This window comes from Lycorma delicatula, chromosome 1, assembly GCF_047948215.1.
Source record: "Lycorma delicatula isolate Av1 chromosome 1, ASM4794821v1, whole genome shotgun sequence".
In the NCBI taxonomy this organism is placed as follows: Eukaryota; Metazoa; Arthropoda; class Insecta; order Hemiptera; family Fulgoridae; genus Lycorma; species Lycorma delicatula.
This window is the reverse complement of record NC_134455.1, coordinates 30,613,660-30,637,986: the sequence shown is the minus strand read 5'-3', so window position 1 is coordinate 30,637,986 and position 24,327 is coordinate 30,613,660. Positions and strand designations below refer to the sequence as shown.

Here is a 24,327-nt window from a genome sequence, read left to right as displayed (position 1 = left end):
AATTTTATCAACCCACCTAATTTATTCTATAGTTCACATTTCATACTCTTAAATTACTACATCATACACAAATATTTTCAAAAATTCTTTTATAGTTATTAGACCTGTATTTGATACTGGCAAACCTTTTTCCTTGATTGTGCTAGTCTGGTTTTGGTGTCAGATTTCTTCACTATACTTCTGTGTCTATACTACTTAAAAAGAAATTCTGCAATTTCTGGTATGTTGTGTTCCACTATCTTACTATTTAATTCCTCATTATCCTCCTTTGTTTATTTTTAATCTTATTTGTCTTCAAAATAAATTTGTCTTTTCAGTAAACCCATACCATTTAGTATTTCTTCCAATTTATTTTTTGGTTTCTGAAAAAAAGTAATATCATTAGCGAATTTTAAAATTTTTAATTATTTTCTCAGATTCTCTATTCATAAAATTACCTTATATTCCTGTATTGCTTCAAGTATGAACAAGATCAAAACAATCATAATAGACTAAATGCTTCTCTCACTCCTATCTGAATCAGAGTAAGTTTTTTTTTGTTATTATTGTTTTGTTTTTTTTCTTATTCATGATTCTGACAGATTTTAAATAGCTCTTTTTTCGCAATTTTTAAGTTCAAATTTTCTTGTAGTTCAAAAAATTAAGTATAGTCCGTTCAGTAACTAATTAGCCCATAATGCATTTTATTTTCAGAACACTGCAAATAAATTTCAGAATTAGTAGCTAGCTAGTAAAGGTGATTCCGTAGATAGGTCATTTGAATTAAGTCCTGTTTTAGAATTAATTCATGATATGATTGGATCACCTGATAATAAATCCTTGAAAGACCATGTAATTTAGTGTTTTTTAATTATTTAATAATGGATTGTTAACATTATCAATAAATTTATTTAAATAAGAATTAAATTATAAACTTAGATTTAAATGTGTAGGTAATCTTTAACATAAACAATACATATTTATATATTTTTTATTAAAAAAAAATTAAAAAAATTAATTTAAAATTTAATTTTTTTATTGAAAAAAAAATTGCAGTGGGTTGCAACATGTTAAACAGTTTTTAACATCCTTTTACATTTGTAGATTACTACTTTCTTGATATTCAAAAATCTTGTAATTTTCAAATCGTAGAAGAATTTATTTCACAATTTTGATTTAAATTTTACATTTTATTGTAGTTTATTTTATAAATTTGGCATTTGTTAAAATCTCCAATTTTGTTTTTTATTTATAAATATAAATTTAATATAAAACTTTTAATATGAATTATGATACTATAGATTTTCACAAAAATAGTAAAAAGTTGAGTCTATATGTAAATTTATATCCACGTGGTCGATAACACTCCTCTGTGGTCTATCTGTTCCAGCACTGTTGTTCGAACAGAACCGGACATCACAAGGTGGGTTCTCTAACCAACGTGATGAATATGATGCATTGTTTGACCGTGTCTCATCATTTCACTACCTCTGCCGTCTGTGTGGCAAAACAGTTACCAATCGATGGCATCACAGGCGCAGCCACATTCCGCAGAATCTAAAGTGCCCCTGTTGTGCTCAAGTGTTTACTAGGAGAGATAACCTTAAATGCCATATTAAAACAAAACATTGCAACTTTAGTGTCTCTTTACCGACTGGATCAGATACTGGTTGAATTGTTCAGTAAATTTTTTATTATAAGTAATTGTACACTTCAGTTGTTTTTTTTTTTTTTAAGGAGTGTTTATTTTCATAAATAGCTGATGAATATATATATGTTTAATGAATAAATGACTGACAAATACCTCCAGATCTATTAATTTAGAGATATTTATTTTTGTAATGCTTAATAATTTGATTTTTTTTTCATTTTATAACACTAAAATGTTTAATGTTATTTATAAATTATCTATTTAGGAAGAAGTTACTAGAGCAATTTTATCATAAAAATTAGAACTGCTTTATGCACTTTAATAAAATATATTAATATTTAAAGGGAAAAAATTAGCATGACTTTCTGGAAGTAGAACTTCATCTAGGAGTAAGGACATTCAGTCAGAATAAGGATTCTGATTGCTAGCAGCTACTTATTATGTATTTACAGCAACCTGTGCTGCTAGTAGTTATTACTGTTCCAATTATAACATTTGAATTTGATTTTTATGTTTAGCTCTTTAATATATTTTGAAGTGAGTAAAATATTATATCTAAAATAATATTTGCAATCGAGTGTATTTTGAATTATACAATGTACATTTTAGATATACTCATATAATATATATTTGAATTAATTTTTTTTTATTTTACCTGATATTTTGAAGTTTAATGATTACACAAAAATTTCAATGTAGTCCTGAATTTTTTAACCAGTTCACAAAACTAAAGAAGCCCCAATTGTTTTAAGCATCAGTTCCTGGAAAATGTTGTCTTTTTATTATTTTTTTCATAACTGAGTAACTTTCCTGATTGAAAGCTTTATAGATAGTATACCATAAAGAGATTTAAACTATTAAAAGAAAAAGTGGGCATGTAAATTTAAGAACATTTTGTTCCATGGATAGACTGGAAAAAGTTTAATTTTCCCCTAATTATTATTAATGTTTTTTTTTTATGTTTTCCCTTATTTCTGACAATAGTCTCATTCTGTTTTTAAATTAGCTTTTAAATTTGCTACTTGAATTATATTTTTATTTTATCTTTATAGTGTCCATAAAGCCTTGTAATTAAAAATAAAAATCACTTATTTGTTTCTTAAAGCTTTATTATTTTTTATTTACTTTATTAGCAAAAATACTATTCTGAATTATCTTTTTTTTTTATTTATAACAAAAAATGTATGTGTTGTCCTTCAGTTTGCTATCAACTGTTTTGTATTATATAATTAGAATCATCATGAGAAAGTAGTGATTAGTATTTTTAATAAATACATGGTTGAATAGTTCACTAGCTATTCTACCAAATGTCTATTGCCAAACTATAATGTTATTAATGTTCCTACATATTATTAGTAAGAAATTAATATGGTGTAATTTATCTTAAGTTATGATAGATGACTGTGAATGATGATACTTAGATTTTGATAAAATTTCACATTCACATACAAATTATTGATGAAAAAATTCCCAATAACTACTTTTTATAAAATTTCTGCACGAAATGATATAAAATTTAACAGGATAAAATTTATTTAACATATTATTCTCTTGAAAATACTAGCAAAAAAATTCAATATTCCAAAAATTCAAATGTTGATTTCAAAACTATTTAAGTATTATCATCATACATTTAAAAAAATGTTGTAATTTACTGAGTCTAATAATGAAGATACAGTGGAGAATGGAAACAAAGAACTGTCAAGAAATGCTAGCTAAAATGTATTTTATTTATTTGCCTTATTTTACAACATTCGACAGGTACAATAATTAACAGTATATTATAATATGAAGGAAAATAATATTAAACATAGTTTCTTTAGCAATATGGGCTTTGCCAGTAAAGCAAATCTTGAATGCCAGCAATTAGTATAGTTCAAGTAACAAAATAAGAGAAACAAGTAGCAATGTTACAAAAAAAGAAAAAAATTACTTTGCCGATTCAATCATTGTTGTTTAGATGAAGTTCAATGAAAAGAGGTGATTTACCCATTTTTATATAATAAGCTTTGAAAAAGGATGATTTTATAAACATAATAATTACATCAGTAATATAAATAAATAATACACCCTAATGTTAATATAAATATATTAGCACAAGTATGTAAAATTATTGTTGTTATCTCCGAATACATGCAGCTTGCAAGGGGTTAATTAATTTAGTGTTGAAAGACTATTGTTACATTTAACCCATTGTAATTTAACCCATTTGTTTAACAAGAGAATTGGTGATTTTTTTTCAATGAATCTCTCGGGAATAAGATTTATTAAGTTATTACTAATAAAATAAAATTGTCTTCTGCACAACTTAAATCAGTATGAGGTTCAACATAGTTATCTAAATGACTTAAATTGTATTATGAGTATTGTTCTACCAAGTACTACTTTAATTATATTCTTTTGTTTTATAAATATTTTATTAAAGTGTATGACAAAAGCCCCATCCCATACTCTTATTCCACATTGGAGCACAGTTTGTGCATAAGCAGAATAATTTTTTTTAATTAATCTTTATCTTTCAGTCCATTGATTTTATAAAACTTAAAAATTAGATACTTTAAGTTTTAATGCAAGTTTTCAATGTGTATATCCCATTTCAGGTACAAGTCAAAAATTATACTATTTTTTCCAGAATTCCAATGAATGTTTTCCTGACTCTTTTAGACTTATACCACAATTACAGTTTTAGGGCATAAACTCCTGCTTAAACTGGAACTGCCATTAAAAATAATCTTTAAAATATTTTACATAGGCTGTCACTTTGCTTACTGTGGTAAATAGACTTAAAAAATCTTTTACTTAGTATCCATTTTCAGTACTGTTCATTATATTCTGTGTTGTTGATGAATACACGTTTATGAGGGAACCTTATTTATTACATTTACATACTGGATACTCAGTGAGGAGACATAAATAGTGACCTACACAGAACATCTGAAAAATTTTAAGATTAGCATTTTACCCACAACAGAACGGAGGCAGTATATGGGTTCGGGCTAAGAGGTTGTGTGTGTGTGTGTGTGTGTGTGTGTGTGTGTGTGTGTGTGTGTGTGTGTGAATGTATATTACTGTTTTCCTCAAAAACTTCTGGACCGATTTCGATACAATTTTTTGCATTACACAGGTATCACCTGAGAGCAGGTTCGTAGGTTAGTTTTATGGTTGTAGGCCACCAGGGGGTTCTGCAGTAGATGTATTTCTCTAAAACAGTTGAACTGATTTTGATGCGGTTTTTTGCATTACATAGGTGTCACCTCAGAGCAGGTTCTTAGATTACAGTTATAAGCTGCCAGGGGGCGCTGCAGTAGATATGTTTCATTAAAACGGGTTTTTTAAAGTTTTTGATTTTATTACTTGTTAATAATACTGCAATCATTTCATAATAATACTCCCTGCTGATTCAGTGAGGTTCATCATTGAACTTTCAATGTCATTAGTTACGTAGATTGCTGATTTCTTCCCTCTAGTTTCCATCCTACAAAAGCTGTCTGCAACCAATAACTGTAAGAAAATTAGATCCGAATTTCATCACATTTCAATCATTGATCATAAAGACAGATTATTTCACAGTGACCACTGTTTAAAAAAAAAAAAATAATAAAATATTTTGATGTAATGTATTTATATTATTTGTAATATTATATACAAGTAAGACTTCTAATCATAAATATATTAGAGTTAGTAAAAGAACAACAAAAAAAAAAAATATTTGTTTTCATGTAACTACGAAAATTTGAGATTTTGGGTTCTTTTTCTTGTAATGATTACTATTATTGCTTAATGAACTTATATTGCTTTTAATGAATAAGACTAACAACAATGTTAAATTATGCAGTCTAGTTGTAAATGTGTAAATCAGTGTTAATAAAAATTAAACATTTAGAAATTTAAACGTCCAAATAAGAATTCATATCTTTAGATTAAATTTTAGAACTTACCTCAAATTATATTAATATCAATAGCTCTTATACCACAATTATTTTATTTTTTTACAAATTAATTTTATTGTAGTTCATAGCTTTTGAATTGAAAGTGTGTATTTGTAAATAATTTTTTGTTAATAATTATGTATTGTACAATTAATGTTAGAATATTTTACTACTAGATAAATTGACTGATTAAATATGCAAAAGTTTAGCTTTTTCACCGTACCTGATTTTTAACATTAAAAAAGTTTTTACAAGTATGAAAAATAACTTTGAGCTGTTAATGTACATGTTGTAAAATGTTAAATAAATTATTTTCATTGTGTGTCTTCTATATTTTGTTGTTACTGTAAGTAAATAAAACAACTATTAGCATTTTTTTTTTAATATTTGCATTAGTAATGATTTGTCATAGTTCAAACTGGTTTGGTTTATGTCAAAAATTTTTAATCCCATGTTACAGTTTTTAATTCTTTAGTTTTTACATATGATAATAAGATTTTCCTGTATCAGAATTCATATTTAATAATAATAACAACAATTTAACGGAAAGTTTATTAAAAACTATTAAGAAATGGAAAACAGTGTTATAAACAGTTGTTTTATTTTTTAGATTTACATTATTTACTTTGTTACCTGACTAAGACATTATATTTCACCACAAGTAAAATCTAGAATAAGGTGTATTAAAAATTACCTTTATTTCACTTTAAATAATTTGCTATAATCCTTTACCTGCATTGAATTCCTTTATTTCTAGCATATCATACCAAATATCTGTGTGCAGGTTTTAAGAAAAGTTTAGATACTCATAATTGACACAAGAAATGAAAGCATGTAATTTTGTAAAATTCTGTGGATCAACAATATCTAAATGTTAGTGATATTACACAGAACAAAAATTTAATAGAAAAACTACCATAATGGTAGAAACAAAAAAATATCTTTTTGTTACTGTGCACATTTTTTGTGATAAAAGCAGTTTTCAATAAAAAAGATCCCTTTGCGCTGTCAAAAAATTTCTTTCCTTCCTCAGTAATAAGAAAGTTGTAACCAAGAAATATGATAGTTGTAGTGCAGGTTTAGATTAAGTTCAATTTTTTTTTTTGTACTGACATGCCAAGATAGTATTTATATAAAGTTCTTGGTACCATTATTTTAATGCAGCTATAAATTCATATACCAATGTTCTAGTTTTTCTTCAATCATACTTCATTATTGTAAATACTGATAATAACATTTTTCTCTGTTAGAATTCATGTTAATAATCATTTAACAAGAAGTTTGTTAAAAGCAAATAAAATATTTGTTGAAGAATAATTGGTTGAAGAATAAAATGGAATCTGAACTAATGTGAAGTCATTTGTCCATTCAATGTGTAGTTTAGTTCTTTGCATGGATTTTAATAAACAGGTGAAGTTTTGTTTTATTATATTGCTTTTAAAGATCAATAAAATATTTTCTGTAGTGTTTTCACATGACAGAAATATCTTTTGTGGTCCTGAGGTTATCTTTTATTATTTTTGTGAATCACTGGATTCAACAACATTATCACTATTGTTTAAAACCAAACATTCATTAGCATTTTTGTTTTTTTCTAATATTAATGCATCTGTTCTTTGTTCTATTTATGTTTTCATTGGTATTAACACTAGCCATTAACTCATAAGTTAATGATTAACTTGCTAACTGGTCCATGTTAGTACCGTACACTACTACTCAGTGCATAGATGGTATGCAAACAGTGAAATTAAAGTTAATTATTAACAATATCTTTAAATTTAAATTGCATAATACCATATGCTACGTTGTTTTTTCTTTTTTAATTTTATATTTTCTAGATAACTTTATATTTTGTATGTATTTTTTTATTATTTTCCACATTTATTATTTAATTTATTTTACATTCAGAATATTATTATTATAAAATATAAATGAGAACAGTTTTTATTGAATTAGCATGGTGACATCCTGTAATTTATGACTCAGCGAATGAAACATAAATAATTTAGATCATAAAGGAAATATGTTTTGCCAACAAACAAAAACTACAGTGCAGCCCAACCCAGTGGAATCACAAAACTGTATGCAACAGTCTTATAATAATTCTATGGTGAGTTCAAGTGTCTTACACGTTCATACAATTTTTCTTTGTCACATCATTTTGAAGAATACATCTTGTCTTAATTTAACATAACAAAATGAAGTTAAAATTTTATAAGTTAATTGACTTTTTTTAGTTTCTGTAAGAATAATAGTTTTTGCACTATGTATTATATTTTTTACAAATAAAAACATGTTTCTTCATTAATTTTGTTCTCCTTATTAAAAATAATATTATAATTATAATATTAGATAGTATTACCAATAAAAATATTTTTTTAAGCATTTACTGTTGTAGAAATTGAAATAATTGTAAATGATGATTTAGTAAAACATCAGTTCCTATTATCACATCACTGTAAGATCACTGTTGTGTTTGAATAGAATTTTTACACATTTTATTAATTAAGAGATAAAAATTTATTAAAGTTATATAATTTAGATGATTTTTCTTAAACATATTGAAGTATAACAACAAATCTCTAACTCAGAACTGTGGAATCACATTGCCATACTCTTTAAAAGTAGGTGATCCAGATAAACTAGCCTGCATAAACCTACTGAATAGGGTGTGTAAAAAAAAAATTGAGAACGCATATAGACCTTATTATTCAGCAGGAAATTTAAATAAATTTGAATTAAAAAACCAAAATTTGTTTTTCAAATGTTAGATCAGTTTGGTGAAGTCTCTACACATGAACTAATACAGTATAAAGTATTGATATTGTATGGATCATTAGAATCACAAAATGATATATTTTATGATGCATCCTCAACTCATTTGTATTGTACAAACTTATGTTTGTGGGTATATGTTCTTTTTATGCTTATCTGTTGTTAAATTGAACAGAATTCTAAATGACCCTTACAAGCTTATAAAATAGATAAAATTAAATAAAAGAATTTATTGCTTTACTTCTGTGTATATTACCAAATGACAACTTCAGCTATTTCTGTTATTTTCTGGAGACAATCTCAAATGTACCCAGCAGTATATGTTGTATATGTTATTTTATAAATAAGTTTTAACTCAAGAAGCTTAAATATGGATATTTAAAATCACAAAAATATAAATATTTTTTCTTCCAATAAATGTCCAGGATAAAGATTGGGATGATTTTCCAGCCTTTTGTTAATTGCTGTTTGTCTCTTAACTGTAAGTGTCTCACACATTCTCTGGTTAGCCACACTCTTAATATTGGCAGGATCAAAATTCCAACTTTATAGCCAGAGAACTAAGAGAATATTTACAGTGTTAAAGACTGTGTCAATATATTAATTATGCTCTAAAATAATTTAGTAGCTTTCAGCATCATTGATACTATAAAATATGAGAGTAGGACTTTAAAAATCAAAATTAATTTGTGTTCCTGTACTTGAAATTAGTCAAATAGTGCAAATCTCAGTATTACACTGAAATTAATTCCAAGTGTACTCTGATCTTGGCACGAGAGTTGGATAACGAGTCTATACATGATGTTGATGCAGTTGTTCCATTCATACATGCCATAATATTTCTTAATCCCTCACCATGAGTATTCATTTATTTGATATTGAAAAACTAAAAGAGTTCACACATTCTTTTGAGAAATATATACACACAAAGTGAAAGTTGAGAGTAGTGACTGTAACAATTTTACATGTAATAAATGAATTCAATTCTACAAATTAAGTAAATACATGACTATGAATCCCAAAATTTATGTTGGAACTGAGTAGCAATATCTTTTTTGTCTTTCCTGTTTAAAACTATAAGAAATATTGACAGCTCGAGGACTTGTTAGATTATTAACATAACACCATCATTGTATCATTTATACTCATAAGCCAAAAGAAAGAAATGCATTATCTTAATTTAAGTGAATTAAGTTGTCACATGTAGTGACTGTTTATTATAGTTATATAGGTTGTTGTTAGCATACCTTGTTTGAAGTATGTTATTTATTACTGTTTTAGTGTATGTTAAGCTGACCAATTGTTTTGATTATTCCCATGTTTCTGTAGCAGTTTTGAGCATTCATTCTAATGCTCTTGCTGTCATTTAGATTCATAACTGTTAAACTAACATGTTCTGTGTATGAATTATTGAAGCCCAATATTAATTATAAATTATAAATTAATATTATTATTGTATTAATTATAAATTAATACATAATAAAAATTTCCTTTGTATACATTTAATTCATATAGAATTGTGCTTGTAAAATATTATAATAGGCTATAGTATATATATTCTGACTGAGCTTTATAATAATTTAAAAAAATATTTTATTAGGATCAGTTATGGAGAAAAATGAAAATAGATGTTATAGTTTAATAAACAGCCGCAAAAGAGGTACTGACGATGAAAGCGAAGATGAAAATTTGACTTATAAAATATTCAAAAAAGGAAAACATGAAGAGAATGACAGTAATTATGAAAAAAATAGTGACAAAGTAATGGCTAAAAATGAACATTCAAAAGAATTTAGAAGATTTTGTAACCAGTGGTATAGAGAAAGGCATAACAGAAAATTTTTTCAAAAAAATGAACATTCTAATGAATTAATAGGATTGCGTGTTCAGCAATATAGAGAAAGGCAAAAGAGCAATTCTTCACGATCAGAAATGTCTGATGAAAGAAAAACACGAAAAAGAATTAACAAAATTACGTTTACAAAAATATAGAGATAAAAATATTCTGACACAACGCGCCTAAAGAAGTTTTCACTTCCAAAATAAATTCAGTTAATTCTGTAACTGTTTTCTTTTCTTTTTTTTATTATACTAATAAAGTACTCTGAATTGTTTGTTTCTTTAAGCAAGATTTATCTATTTATATGTTGATTTTTTTTTTTTTTTTGGAATATATTCTACATATTATTTAAAAAATATAGTATTTGTAATAATTTGTTGAAAACAATTTTCCCAATATCTCTGTCTCAGTAAGTTATGTGATGTCTCCAGTTTGACCCAAAGTTTTTTATAAAAAATGTTATAAACAAGCTTTTAAAGAATCAGCCAGTGTTTCAACATCTACAAAAAAGAAGGTGAAAGAATTGTTTTACAATACCAGTAAAAAATTATCAAGAACACAAGACAGTAGCAACTGGTGTTTCTGTATCTATAACACTATATTCTTATATACACAAAATTACTAAGCAAAAGGATAAAAAACCAGTTTATTACAACCCTTAAACAACTACGATTATGATTCTGTTTGAAGAAAACTCAGTAAAGCAGATGCTTGTTTATTGAAAGAAATGACATTTGAAATCAGATTTATTTTGCTCTAACAGCATCAAATTGACTGATTCTCATTATAATATTAGTTAAATACTTGAAAAATCCATGCATTTTCAACCTACTTACAATGGGATAATGTTTTAGAATTTTAATGTAAAGAAACTCTAATAAGAATTTTCATTACACAAATAAAAAACTGAACATAAAGAAGAGAATCATGTACTTACTCCCAAAGAAATGAAGATAGCAATTTTTGAAAGTGCTTCCTTTAATAATGTAATTTTAAGCAAAGTATTCTGGTAAAGAATATAGCATTATGCAAAAACTCAATGCCAAAATGCAAAATTCAGACAAAATAAAAAAATTAAAATAATATTTACACAATATCATTTATCCCAATACATCAAAATAAACTAAGTCATTTTATTAATTACCGAGTCTGAAGAAAACTTTTATATTTGACTAAAATAGTAAGTTTTGATTGTGGGGTTTGGATTTGTATTACATATCTTCAATTTTAATTTCAGTATTTATAACTTGTTAAAAATTCTAATTTATATTGTGACATCAGAAATAGGTAGAAAGTAGCTGAATAGCAAGTGACGCTTCTTTGTTGAATGGGAAATATATTTTTGGTTCAGTTTCATCATTTTCTTTACTTCCTTCCTTTTCTTTGTTCTTTGAGAAAATACTTTCCATGATAGCATTGTTGTCAAAGTAACTAGACCATTGATGATGCCTACATAAAGATCAAGATCTGTTTCTTGAAGAGACTGTAAAATATTAAATTTGATTCCACTCACTTTTTAGAAGATTGTCTCCTTCATCAAAAGTATTGTTTGTTTCCATGTTGGAAACATGTTGTTTATTTACATTAAATAACTACTTTTCTGACAAATGTAGTAGTTTACTGTTTCTGAATAAAAATCTATTTTTCTAACTTCTTTTTATTCAATTTATCTTCACCATTTTGTTCAGATTAAATTCTCTACAAATTTTGTTTAAATTTTTTATGTGTTTATTACCCATTTAATAAAGTTATTGTACATCAAACACAAAAAGCAGGGGGTTTTCCCCAATTTATTGATTTTCACACCCAGATTTCTCAAAAACTACTGCAGATATGGTTGTGGGACCTATTTTCAGGTCAAAAACCGTAATAAATCGCTAATTCTGTCCCTGAATTAACATTCAAAATTTCAGTACAACCTCATTTTACCGGGACAGCTAAAATCCAAGCGAAATCTTTCCCAGCAATAGATCAAATTTTAGGACATAAGAACTTTTCCATTATTTACATGAGTAGAATAGGTTAAGAAATTCTTGGGAGAACTTCATGATACACTGTGTATACAATGTATATCTTGTTTTTAATTTTATTTGTTTAGCAGATTTTTTATTCTTTAAATAATTTTTTTCATTTACATTGGTTTTTTTAATCACTTATTTTAACCAGAGTCACTTAGCATAATTTCTTTTTTCTCATTCCATTATGGTGGTTTCAAAGCTTGGTATTTTTTATGGTTTTCCTACCTTGGGGTTTTGACAAAATTAAATAATTATTTTCTGCAGTATTTATTGCATACATTCAGGCAATAAATACGCTCTTTTGGTAGTTCACTCTTCATATACGAATAAAAATACTTGCTGTATTGACTTTTAATGAATTACGAAGGGGTACACAGAAAAACGAGAGTTATTTTCTGTAGGTAAGTGGTTTGGCAGTGTTGCCCTCTCCCACTAGGTACATTTACTAGACACTTTCCCTGCTCATTGGCCAGATAACATTTATGAGGAACCTTCGCAGCGGATATAATGATTGTTTTCTTAAGCCCCTCAGTCTCAGCTGTAAGGCTCTCAGTAATTTTGGAATGGCAAATTTTAAGGAGCAATGTGACAACTTCAAATTCTGTTTCCTGTTAAAGAAAACAGTGATAGAAACAGATCAGTGTTTCGGGAAGCTTATTGGAAGGAAGCTCTAAGCCAGACAAAAATTTATGAGTGGTTTGTCCGGTTCAGAAGTGGCCAAAAGTCACCTGAAAATGAACCCCGTTTGGGTCGCCCCTCAACATCCAGAACAGATGAAAATGTTGAAAAAGTGTGCAATGCCATCATGTTTGATTGTTGTAGAACAATTGACAAATTGGAGAAAATGACTGGAATTTCCTATAGGTCATGCCAAAGAACCCTAACTAAAGATTTGAACATGAGATGCATCATGGCAAAGTATGTTCCATGACTGCTTTCTGTTGACCAGAAAGAGAACTGTCTAAGAGTGTGCCAACATTAAAAATCAACCAGTTATTGACAAAAAAATGGCATAACAACTGTTTCTCAAGCCCCTTACTTGCCCTACTTAGCCCACTGCATCTTCTTATTCCCAAGAAGGAAGAAAAATCTAAGAGAAAGAATTTTCTGGATGTAGAAGAGGTTATTTGGTTTGGTTTGCTTGGCATTTCTCCCGCCCTAAAGCATAAGACCGAATGTCTGTGCCACAAGTGGCTACTGAGCCACGAAACAGTTTAGCGACCAGTGTCCTAACTAGCTTCTAGAGCTAACCGAAAAGCGTGAGCGGAATAAGCGTGGTACCATAAACCACTCGCTTGCGTGTCCCACCGCCCACTTGTCATATATTACTAAAATGGGTAGTCGCACACACTCAACTACTAAAACATATATGACTATCAATAATTAATTTATCTTGTCAAAAACAGCAATTTGCTGCCAAGCCTAGGCTGCTGAATACCAGCAACTACCTGTCCACCATTAAAGTGCTTGGAGCCTTAATCTGGGCTGGTAGTCAGCCATATCTCTCGGTTAGCTTCCTACAGCAGCGCGGTAGGAGTCTTTTCCGTTAGGTAAACTACTGATGTCGGTTGAACAAAGCAACCGCATCAAGGAACTCTCACACAATCAAACAATGCGGCTCTGGCCACATTGACTCCCCGCTTATGAGTGGTCAATTTTACCCTTTACCTCTAAGTTCCAGGGTAGCCTGAGTTCTGGTCCCCCGAGAGCTGGGCAATGGAACATCATGTGTTCGTTCAATTGGACTTCCCCGCAGACGCACAACGCATCAGCTGCCAGGTGGAACCGAAACACATATTGGTTTAAATTTACATAGTTGGAGAGCACTGAGGCTCCCGTGTCCTTAAAAACGAAAGAGAGGCACATCATCCCCCCAGATGCTGTATAAATTTATACAAGGACCTTCCCTTAGTCGTGGCGTGCCATTCTTGCTGCCATGCTTCCATCGCAAGGCTGTAAAGACTCCTCCGTAGGTAGGATATGGTCAACTGTTCGAAATTTAGAACCGGTGCACTGAGATCACCGTTCCGCCCCGGTACAGGCCTGGCTCGAAACCACATCCTAAGTACCTCGGCCTCCCTGCCTCTTGGCAATTTTCATATGGTCACCCGAACTTTCACCACTAAATCGATTGGGAGAACCCTTCCCAATACAGTAGTAGCCTCGTAGGAGGTTGTTTTAAAAACATCAGTGCATACAATTAAGGCTCTGCGCTGGGCACTCCAACCATATCCTACACAGGATTTTTGCTGTGTATAGCCCTGAAGATTTTGGGCTCCTTTACCCTCGTTGCCCTTGGCAAATCGTAGACCAATATTTGCGGCCTCCGCTCGGCCAGCAACTGAGCCTTCAGCCCGTTCTTTCTAAGAACGTCGGCCTCCAGCAGCCGCTTCGCCTGCTGCTCATTAACAACCTCTAAAACAACTCCATGGTCCCTTTTTTTTATGACCCGGGAAATCTGAAACCTTTCCTTCCGCGGGTCCAGGATCTTCTTCAGGGTCAGCTGCGTCATCACAGACGAAGCCCCGGACCAGGCATCACAGGGACCCCTTAATTTGACAGTGGCCCGCTTAATTTTGATAGTCGGCGGCGGGGGACTTGCTTAGGCCCCGGCACGGCTGTTACCGCAGCAAAGGAGACAGGTTTTTTACCTTCTCCTCGACCCGTTTCAGAGAAGTGTGGATCTAGCCAAGAACCCTCCCCGTTTCCGGTTTGAAGTTCTTAACTCCTTCCACCACCTGATACACCTTGCCTGACAGTCGAGAAACGACTGAATCAAGGGCTTGGTTTGCGCCAAGGAGGTTTTCGTTTTTCAACGCCAGTTCAGCAACCATCAAGGAACATTCAGAAAGGTACGAGTCAACCAGCTGTCCAAACTTGACCAAAATCCTTTACTCCTTTTTTGAGGATATTTTGGCCCCTACAGACTGCATACCCTCCATCCGCCCTATCCCTTCGGATCCCAAGCTAGACCCCTTCAAGTGAGGCTTTGCCCTGGAGTTCTCCAGGACAGAGCCTTCCTCTGCACCGTTGTACTCCGCCATCCCTGACTTTATCGTGCAATCCACCAGTGCACAAGAAAATAAGGGCTCCCCTCTCATGGAGACCTTCGTTAACAAACCTTGAGAAGGAGCAAATACACATATGTTGGATATGAGTGATAAAGTTAATCCTTTTTGTAGAAAATTGGAATTGTGGAGCAGAAATTTAAATCAAAAACACCTACAAATGTTTGCAAATGTGTTAAAACTTACAAGGCTGAAGAACAACATATAAAAGTTGTTTTTGTAACCATTGAAAATCATTTAGCCATGCTGGCAAAGAATTTTAAAAAGTATTTTCTTGCTGACAACTTTGTAGTAAGTTACAACTGTGTTAGGTATCCATTTCACAATACTGCTGAAGAAGAAATCCTCATAGACTTCACAAGGCAAGTGTTAAAAATCAAAAGACAATTTAGTAATAAATCACTCTTTCAATTTTGGGCAGGGGTGGATGATGAGTTTTCTGCACTAAAAACAAGAGCATTTCATATAATATTACCATTTTCAACATCCCACCTTTGTGAAACCGGATTTTCTGCTGTGGCTGCTTTGAAGACAAAATATAGATCTTAGCTAAATATAGAAAAAGAACTCAGAGTGTCTATTTCTAATATTAAACCTTCTTTCAAAAAACTTTCCTGTGCAAAACAGGTTCATGGGAGGCCCATTTAGTATTATAACACTCCTCTTAGGGAGACGCATGTGACAGGTTGAGAACCACTGATGTAATGCTTACTTAGCTTTGTTCATCAATGACAGCATTGTGATATACAACACTCAATATAATAATCCTTTTTCCATGCATAGAAAATATTATTTTCTACAGTGTAAGTATAACAATGTAATATAATTTTTTACACCAAATGTAATTATTGGAGATTAAAATCCAGTGTTGAGTTTCTTACAGAAACACTGAATATCCATGAAGAATTTTTAAAATCGTAGAGGTTACAATAATTCCAAGCCCTTCTATTGTATGTATTGGAATAAGCTATCTACAAATGTAAACAGTTATATCAACATGACTATTAATCTTATATTTATTTATTTTTTATTGATTATTTTTTTTTACTTACATATTAATTATTTTGTAATTTATGGACTCTATTTTTAGTCATGTACTGATTAATTTGAGAAATATTTATTGTCATTCTTTTAAGTCTTCTGAAAACAATTTACTTTCACTAATTGTGAAGATAACATAAGCAACTTAATTTTTGAAAATTAATGGTGATGAGAGATTAAATACACATATAATACTGAAACATTAGGGTATGAAGGACTGTTCTGACCACAGTAGTGAATGAACGAGGATATGAAGAATTATTAGGTTCATGTGTGAGAGGAATGGATTTGTTAGGAAACCTACGGATTAAAAAAAAAAAACACAAAATAACTGTTTTACTAGTAGCTGGATCAGAAAGTTGGTGGTGGATTACATGCTCTTTGATGCAGAAAGTAAGAAGTGGGTATCAGTCATGAAGGGAAAATCATCACTGTCCTTGGTTAGTCATCAGGGCTAGAAACAGGGGAAAGATGGCGACCGGAATCATCACAAGGCAGTCTTCCCCTATGGGGGTTGGGATGTTCTTGGGTAGTGATCATCAATTATTAGTTTTGACCTAGATTCACACTTAGACTATGCCTCATTAAAAAAGAATATACTGTTATATCAGTTATAATATACTGTTATATCATTTTAATGAAAACATAAATTAGAATAATATTATTTAATCATAATAACTTCATAAAATTTTATTCTTTTTATTTCTCTGTACTTCTGACACATTTGCAGTCATTGGTATTCTCTTCAGTGCAATTTTTTTCACATAGTTGCCATAATTTTGATACCAACACTGGCTGCAGTTGTAATTAGTCAGTACATGAATAATAATAATAATAAAATTAGTTATTACGAAATAGTAGGAAATTAGAAATCACCTGATTTCTGATTCTCTGGATTATTATTAGCTGTAAGGCTTTACAAATATTGAATATTTTGAAAGTTTTACAACTTTTATGAAAAACAGTTTTTAGATCTTATTCATGAAAATTAAAAAATCTTAATTCTGAAAAAACCAGTTCACTATTTTTTCTAACTTATTTTTTTCTTCACAATATGTTTTATTTTTTACTTTTTCTTGTATGAATTTTAAATGTTTGGTACTCAATTTAAACTTACTTAAATTATTTTTGTTAATATTTTTATGATAATTTTAAATAAACTAAAATATTCTTCTTTTAACCTGTTTTTTGCAATTTTATTTGATACCCCCAGTTAATCATAGGAAAAAAGTTTGGTCTATTTAACAAAGTTTATTCAGAAATTGTGTATGTTTTTTCATCATCATTTGTACAGATTAAGGCTAAAGACTTAGAAAAAATGTGAGCATACCCATTTGTTAGTAAACACTTCCATGACTCTGGACTTACAGTTTTATGTTTAGTGCAATATTAAAAATAGCCTATAAAAACATTTTAATGCATTACTTCATATTCATGTTACTACGATGTATGATACTACAAAAACACAGTACATCCTTATTGTATGGCCATTACAACTATTTGTTTTAGCGAATTCTATACTAAAATAATTGTATGTGTTAGTAAAGAAATCTTAATGTTAAATTTTGGTACTACAACTTATTTTAAGTTTACTTATTTATTCTATATTTAGAAACATTAATTTCTATTGATGTCTTGCAGTTTATATTTGTAATGTATAAAAAAGCCATAAAAGCTATTCAGTGATTGATAATAATACTCAAAAATGTTTGCAAAATTACATAATTGTGAATCATTAATTTTCACTGGTCAACATAAAATTTGAAACTGAAAAGGGAGTAGGAGTTCTATTTAATGTTTTATATGCTGAATCTGAATATTTATTTCAAAACAACCCATCATGTAATGTTCTTAAGTTACAACCCTGTTAAATTTATTTGTTCCGTCATTCATGGAACAAACTATACAAATAAGTTAGTACTATTTCTGTATCTTATCTTATTCACATCTGATTTATATTGTGATGCATGCTGTAGACCCATATTTGATACATAACAGTCGGATGATGTCATTTCATTTCATGCCAAATATGTACATAAAACATGTCAGCGAGTAATTCATGATGAAATTTTCTTCAGTATGACTTCAGCTCTTGGCATACCAAGAACTAAGCAAACAAAAAAAGAAACATAGCTAACTAAACAAAGAATAGATAACTAACTTTAGCAAGAAACTTGCTAAAGAACAACTTTTGGTACTATTTTATTGAATATAAAGATTTGTTAAGTTGTGTGTGTGTGTGTGTGTGTGTGTGTGTGTGTGTGTGTCTGTTTCACTATGTTTTATTGCACTCCATGGTGAAACAATTTTGTGAAGTATTTTAAATAATTAAGTATTTATAAATTAAAACTTAATCTTTTTTTATAATTAAGTATTAATGTAATATTTCAGTATATTTTCATTCATTAGAACATTTTGAATTTTACAATGAATAAAAATTAAACTTCTAAAAATTTTCAAAAATTTTTTGTTACGATTGCGGAGAATTCATCGTAAAAAGTCAATGAAGATGAGTATTGAATCTGATTAAAACTGCTTACAAACATTATTTTGACTCTCCCTTGGGAGACCAAAATAATTTCCTGGGCTCCACATGTAGCATGCATGAATTGCTACATTAAACTAACCCAGTGGTTAAATGGAAAAAAGAGCATTTGCCTCTTGTCGAACCTATGATTCAGTGAAAGTCTACTAACCATTATGATAACTGCTATTTTTGCTTAACAAATGTTACTGGTTTCAATTCAAACAGTAAAGCAGTATTGCATACCCAAATGTTCGTTCAGCTATGAGACCAGAACTTCACGGTATTGATTTACCGATTCCGATTGCTCCAGCTTCTTGGAAAGAAATTTCTGATTTCCCAGAAAGCTCAACCAGTGAATCCTCAACTTCAATAGATATTAATTACACTCCAGAGGAATCAAATACTGAACCTTACTTCATAACACAAGCAGAACTGAGCGACCTAATTTGTGACTTGTATTTGTCTAACAACATGCAGTAACTCCTAGGTTCATGTCTTACAGAATGGAACTTATTAAACAAGGATCCTTAAATTTCAGTATATAGAAATTGAAATGAAAATCAATGTATTAATTATAAATTATAGATTTATTTAGGTTTAATTTGTTCCTGCCATGATGTTAGGGGACTAATGTCTGAACTGGACATTGAATATGTTATTCATGATTGATGTTTATCTATAGACTCATCAAAAAGTAGCTTAAAGTCAATGTTGTTGCATAACTCAAATAATTTTTCTTCTATATCAGTAGGAATGAAAGAAACATATGAAAGTACGTCAAAAATTTTAAAAGCTATTAAGTTTGATGAACATTTGTGGTGAATCATTGCTGACCTGAAAGCAATAGGGGTTCTTCTTGGTCTCCAGAGTGGCTTTACAAAATATACATGTTTCTTGTGTTTGTGTGATAGTCTGGAACAGATAAACACTACGCAGTTAAAGACTGGCAAAAAAAAAATCAATTTACCCTAGTAAAGGAAAATGTTGTCAATATTCCCCTTGTTGAAGCAGATCATATTATTTTACCACCTCTACACTCTAAACCTGATGAAGAATTTTATAAAAGCATTAATTAAGATGGAGACAGGTTTAAATATTTAGCTGAGGTTTTTTCACAATTAAGTGAAGCCAAATTAAAAGAAAGAATATATTCATCAAGCCATAAATAAGAAAATTAATTCATGAAAATATATTTGACAGCAAACTGAATCCTAAAGAACTAGCAGCATGTAATTCATTCAAAGATACCATTCGTGGTTTTCTTGGAAACAAAAAAAGCTGAAAACTGTGATCAGCTTATAAATGAACTCTTAGTGAAACACAAAAATTTAGGCCACAGAATGTCATTGAAAATTCATTTTTTATCTCATTTGGACTTTTACTCTTTAAACTTGGGTGACATCAGCGATGAACAAGGAGAAAGGTTCCATCAAGATATATTGCAGATGGAACAATATTATCAAGGCAGATGGGATGAATCTATATATGAGTGACTACTGCTGGATGTTAAAAAGGAAGACTTCATTGAACACAAAGAGAGTAAGAAAAAAGAAATTAAGGTTAATATCTGCAAAATTCAGGTAGGAAATTTAAATGTAATTATTATTACTTTTGTATTTATTATTTAAGAAGTTTCTCAATATTTTAAAGGATCATATCTAAAAATCTGAGGGTAATGAAGAAAAACTGATTTCATTTTCAGCATAAAAAATTCATTTAATTCACCTTCTTATCTCAGTTCCAAATTATATTATTTCATGTTGACCAGGGTTATGTGCTTTTATCAATATCAATTTGATAATCATTATAAATCATATACAATTTAATGTAGCTCTAAAATGTATAAATTATCCTTTTCTATAAACACCACAACAAAGTTAGCTATTTATAAATTTACTTGAAGATTGTGGTGAAATCTTAACTTTCATAGATTTCATCCTGCTTGAAAATAGATAATTGTCATTTTCAATTCCTAATGTTTGGAATTAAAGTATTTGTATTCCATTAAATTGAAACAGGGGTTTAGATGTTAATTAATTTATAAGTAGTTTGCATTTGTATAGTTAGGATTGTCAGATTAGAATGATATACATTTCAGCAGTCTGATCATAGCTAAACTTAAAATATTATATTTTTGTTAAATGCCTTCTTCCAGTACATTTGCTTAATTAGGTAAGTATTTTGTTATAAATTCCTTTTCTTATGAAAAGATAAATGCCATGAAGTAATTCTGATTGTTATTTATATACTTATACTAAATGTTATTCCGTAGTATAAGCAGTTTTGTAAGTATTGTGCTGTGTGATGGAATAAATATTTCATCTTTTCTATATAAATTTTATTACTTTTGATATAATGGTGTTTGGCATAAGTAGAGAAATGAGTAATTATTTTTATAATATCCTTAATTTTTACACTTTTTATTTTTTTACAATACCTAATATGAAAAAAAAAAATCTTTTTAAGGTTGATCTAAACTATTGGTTCAAAAATATTTATTATAAAAGTAATTCTTTGTTTCAGGATCAAAAGCTTGGCAGATGAGGCTAACATTTGATCGAGTACCAGGGTTTTCAAATTTGCATCGATGTAAATTATGCGGTAAGGTCGTCACTCATATCAGAAATCATTACCATGTTCATTTTCCAGGGAGGTTTGTTTGTCCGATTTGCCAAGCAACATATACAAGAAGTGATAACCTTCGTACACACTGTCGTTATAAACATCCATGTTCAGATCTGCTTAATAGATTTCTACCAGTATCAACACCATCACGAGAGACTTCAGCAAACAGTGAAAAACAAGAAATATTTCCCCTGAGTTATGAATGAAATGTGATGTATTGTAATTTCATTTATTTCTAGGTATTGCAGTCTTCCAAAAAAAATTAATTATGTATTTGCATACCCTTATTTTAATACTAGTGAAACTTGTTATTGAAGTTATAAATATTATAAAAATTAAAATGTTATAAATAATATATTTTTTATTTAGTTAATGTTTTAGCCGATACTTTTAATTGTGTTGGTATCATTTTTTCCTTGCATTTTCATTAGTTAAATCTCTATAAGTGCCTTTGATGTTTCTGCTCTAAATGATATAAAAGAATAATTTTATAAGTTTGTGGTTGTGAAATTGTAACTTTAAGAAATCTGTATTTTTGTGTTCAAAATATATAGAAATATCTAATATAAATCTTCATAGAATAATTTAAAGTTTGGAAACGTTTTTTATGTTTATAAATTATTTTATTTTATGTTTGTTTATTTTGATGCATTTTCATTTTTTGACTATTTTAATAGATTACATCAATCATTCACTTTAAGTTTGATTTTCTGAACTGTAAGTGCAAGCAATTTTGTACTTATTTATTTTTTTCTATTAAGATGGTATTAAAGAAAGATGATAGTTTATAAATATCAATTAAATACTACTTTGTATCCAAAAGATATTTTATATTATTACCATGCATTTCCTACTTTTAGTATAAACTGTGACTTTTGTTTGATTTTGGTGGGCAGTAAATTGATATTCTTGTTTCTTTTTGTTATTAATATGTAACATTTTCAATGTAGTATTACGTACATATATATTTCTTTATTGAAAGTTTTCATTTTAAAATGCAAATATTAGTTTTAGCATTATTTTAGTCATGTATAAACTGTTATTACATTTTACTTTATGTACTTAGAATTTTTGCATATTGAAAATTGACTGAGAAGTTTGAGGTATTATAGAGGTACTTTTCTCTATCTTATTTATAGAGATGTGTACAGAAAATATATTGTATATATATATACACACACACACACACACACACACACATACATACACATTATTTATTTCTGATTGTATATGTTATTTATTAATTGAATTTTTAAAAAAAATTTGAAAAATATTGCATTAATTATACTGCCAAGAATGAAAATGAGTACATATATTGTCTGTGATTTTTATTTTTATGTAATATTTGGTGCCTTACGTGCAATCAGTTTAGTAAACACATTTGTGTATAAATAATATTAGGTAGTTAATGTTTAATTTTATTATTTATGTAGATATATAAGACTCAGAGAAACAAAAAGGAAAACCATTTGATGTTCCTTGCCTTTAAAAATAGTAGTCTAAAGACTTTTTGTTTAAAGTATATAAAGATTTTTAGCGGAATAACAATGATGGCAATAGATTGTATATATTATTGTATTCATGAATTCTATTCAAATTTGAAATTTTTTATGTCCAAGTATTAAACGTTATTTTTTATTAAATTTTATAGAATTAGTTTGTTATTGATATTTACTCTATTTTGAATATTATACTATACTGTAAATTATTATTAACGTTTTTAATGAGTGACAATAATAAGATGTATTCAAGCGTGAACTTAATATAATATTAATGTATTAAATGAGATATAATAATAATAATAATAATATAATATTATTATTAATATTATATAAATTTATATTAATGTAAATTAATTTTTAATTTCTATTAATTATTTATTTAATCCTTTTTGGTCAAAATTTTACAGACCATAAATATGGTATTCTGTTGTTAAAATGAAATATTTTATTGTTACATTGTTTATAAATCGTTGTTGAAATTATTATTTTCATTTTATTGGAAATAAAAATGTTTTAGTATTATTGTAATATTGTTATAAATAAATATTTCATTCTTATTTTATTACTTGATTTCTAAGATGTATTACTAATAATTTTTATTTTTAATATATGGTCTCGTATAAAACGCAACATGTCGGTTACAATTTGACAACGTAAAGTCACGATTTTTTAAATTTAGCAATTGTTTTCATTAACGAATTCTTTGATGATCGCCTCATTGGTCGTGGCTTAAGTCCACTGAGATCTCCAAACTTATCACCGCTGGATTTATTCTTTTGGGGTTACCTTAAAGAAAAAAACTTACGGAACAAACCACGAACACTAGAATAGCATAAGGTCAACATTGAACAAGCTGCATCAAATATCCAACCATAAATAATGAAAATAGTTGCAAGAAACACAGTGAGAAGAGTTGTATTGAAGTAGATTTATGTACTACTCAGTTAAAAGATTTACATTTTCAAGAAATCCTGAAAAATATATAGCCGTGAAATATTTTAAAATATTTGTCGTTATAGCATATAAAGACAAAAGAGTATGCATTAAAGGAATGGGAAAGGACCTCAAACAAAAAACAGAGTTTAGGATATTTTGAACCCGAAATGGATTTAAAAAATGGAAAATTTAAAGAAAAAAGCAAACATGAAAAAAACATAAAATTAAAATCGAGAACATTCTGAAATGATATAAGAAGAAAAACTCTTAATACTACAAATATTCTTAATCTGACAATTGTCTTAATAGGAGGATAAAGGATTCCGATTTATAATGTTGTAAGGTCTGTATAATGTTGCAGTATTGTAGAAAGAATATTAAAAGATTAACTGTTATTCTGAATATTAGTCTACTGTCAAAAACTTAAATAATTTGT

General features: G+C 28.8%; 1 protein-coding gene across 3 annotated transcripts in view; it reads left to right on the top strand.

Annotated features, from left to right (window-relative positions):
* The window catches only part of LOC142334408 (modifier of mdg4-like), a 288,350-nt gene extending 266,432 nt beyond the window's left edge, over positions 1–21,918 (top strand). Inside the window, exon 5 of one of the 3 annotated variants that reach the window (XM_075382407.1) lies at positions 21,352–21,918. In XM_075382407.1, coding sequence (XP_075238522.1) covers positions 21,352–21,659 — 308 coding nt within the window. In that variant the 3' untranslated portion in view covers positions 21,660–21,918. Of the gene's footprint in view, positions 1–1,369; positions 1,865–21,351 lie in introns of those variants that run through there. The other 2 variants (XM_075382485.1, XM_075382414.1) reach the window with 2 other exon arrangements.
* Positions 21,919–24,327: the final 2,409 nt, after the last annotated feature.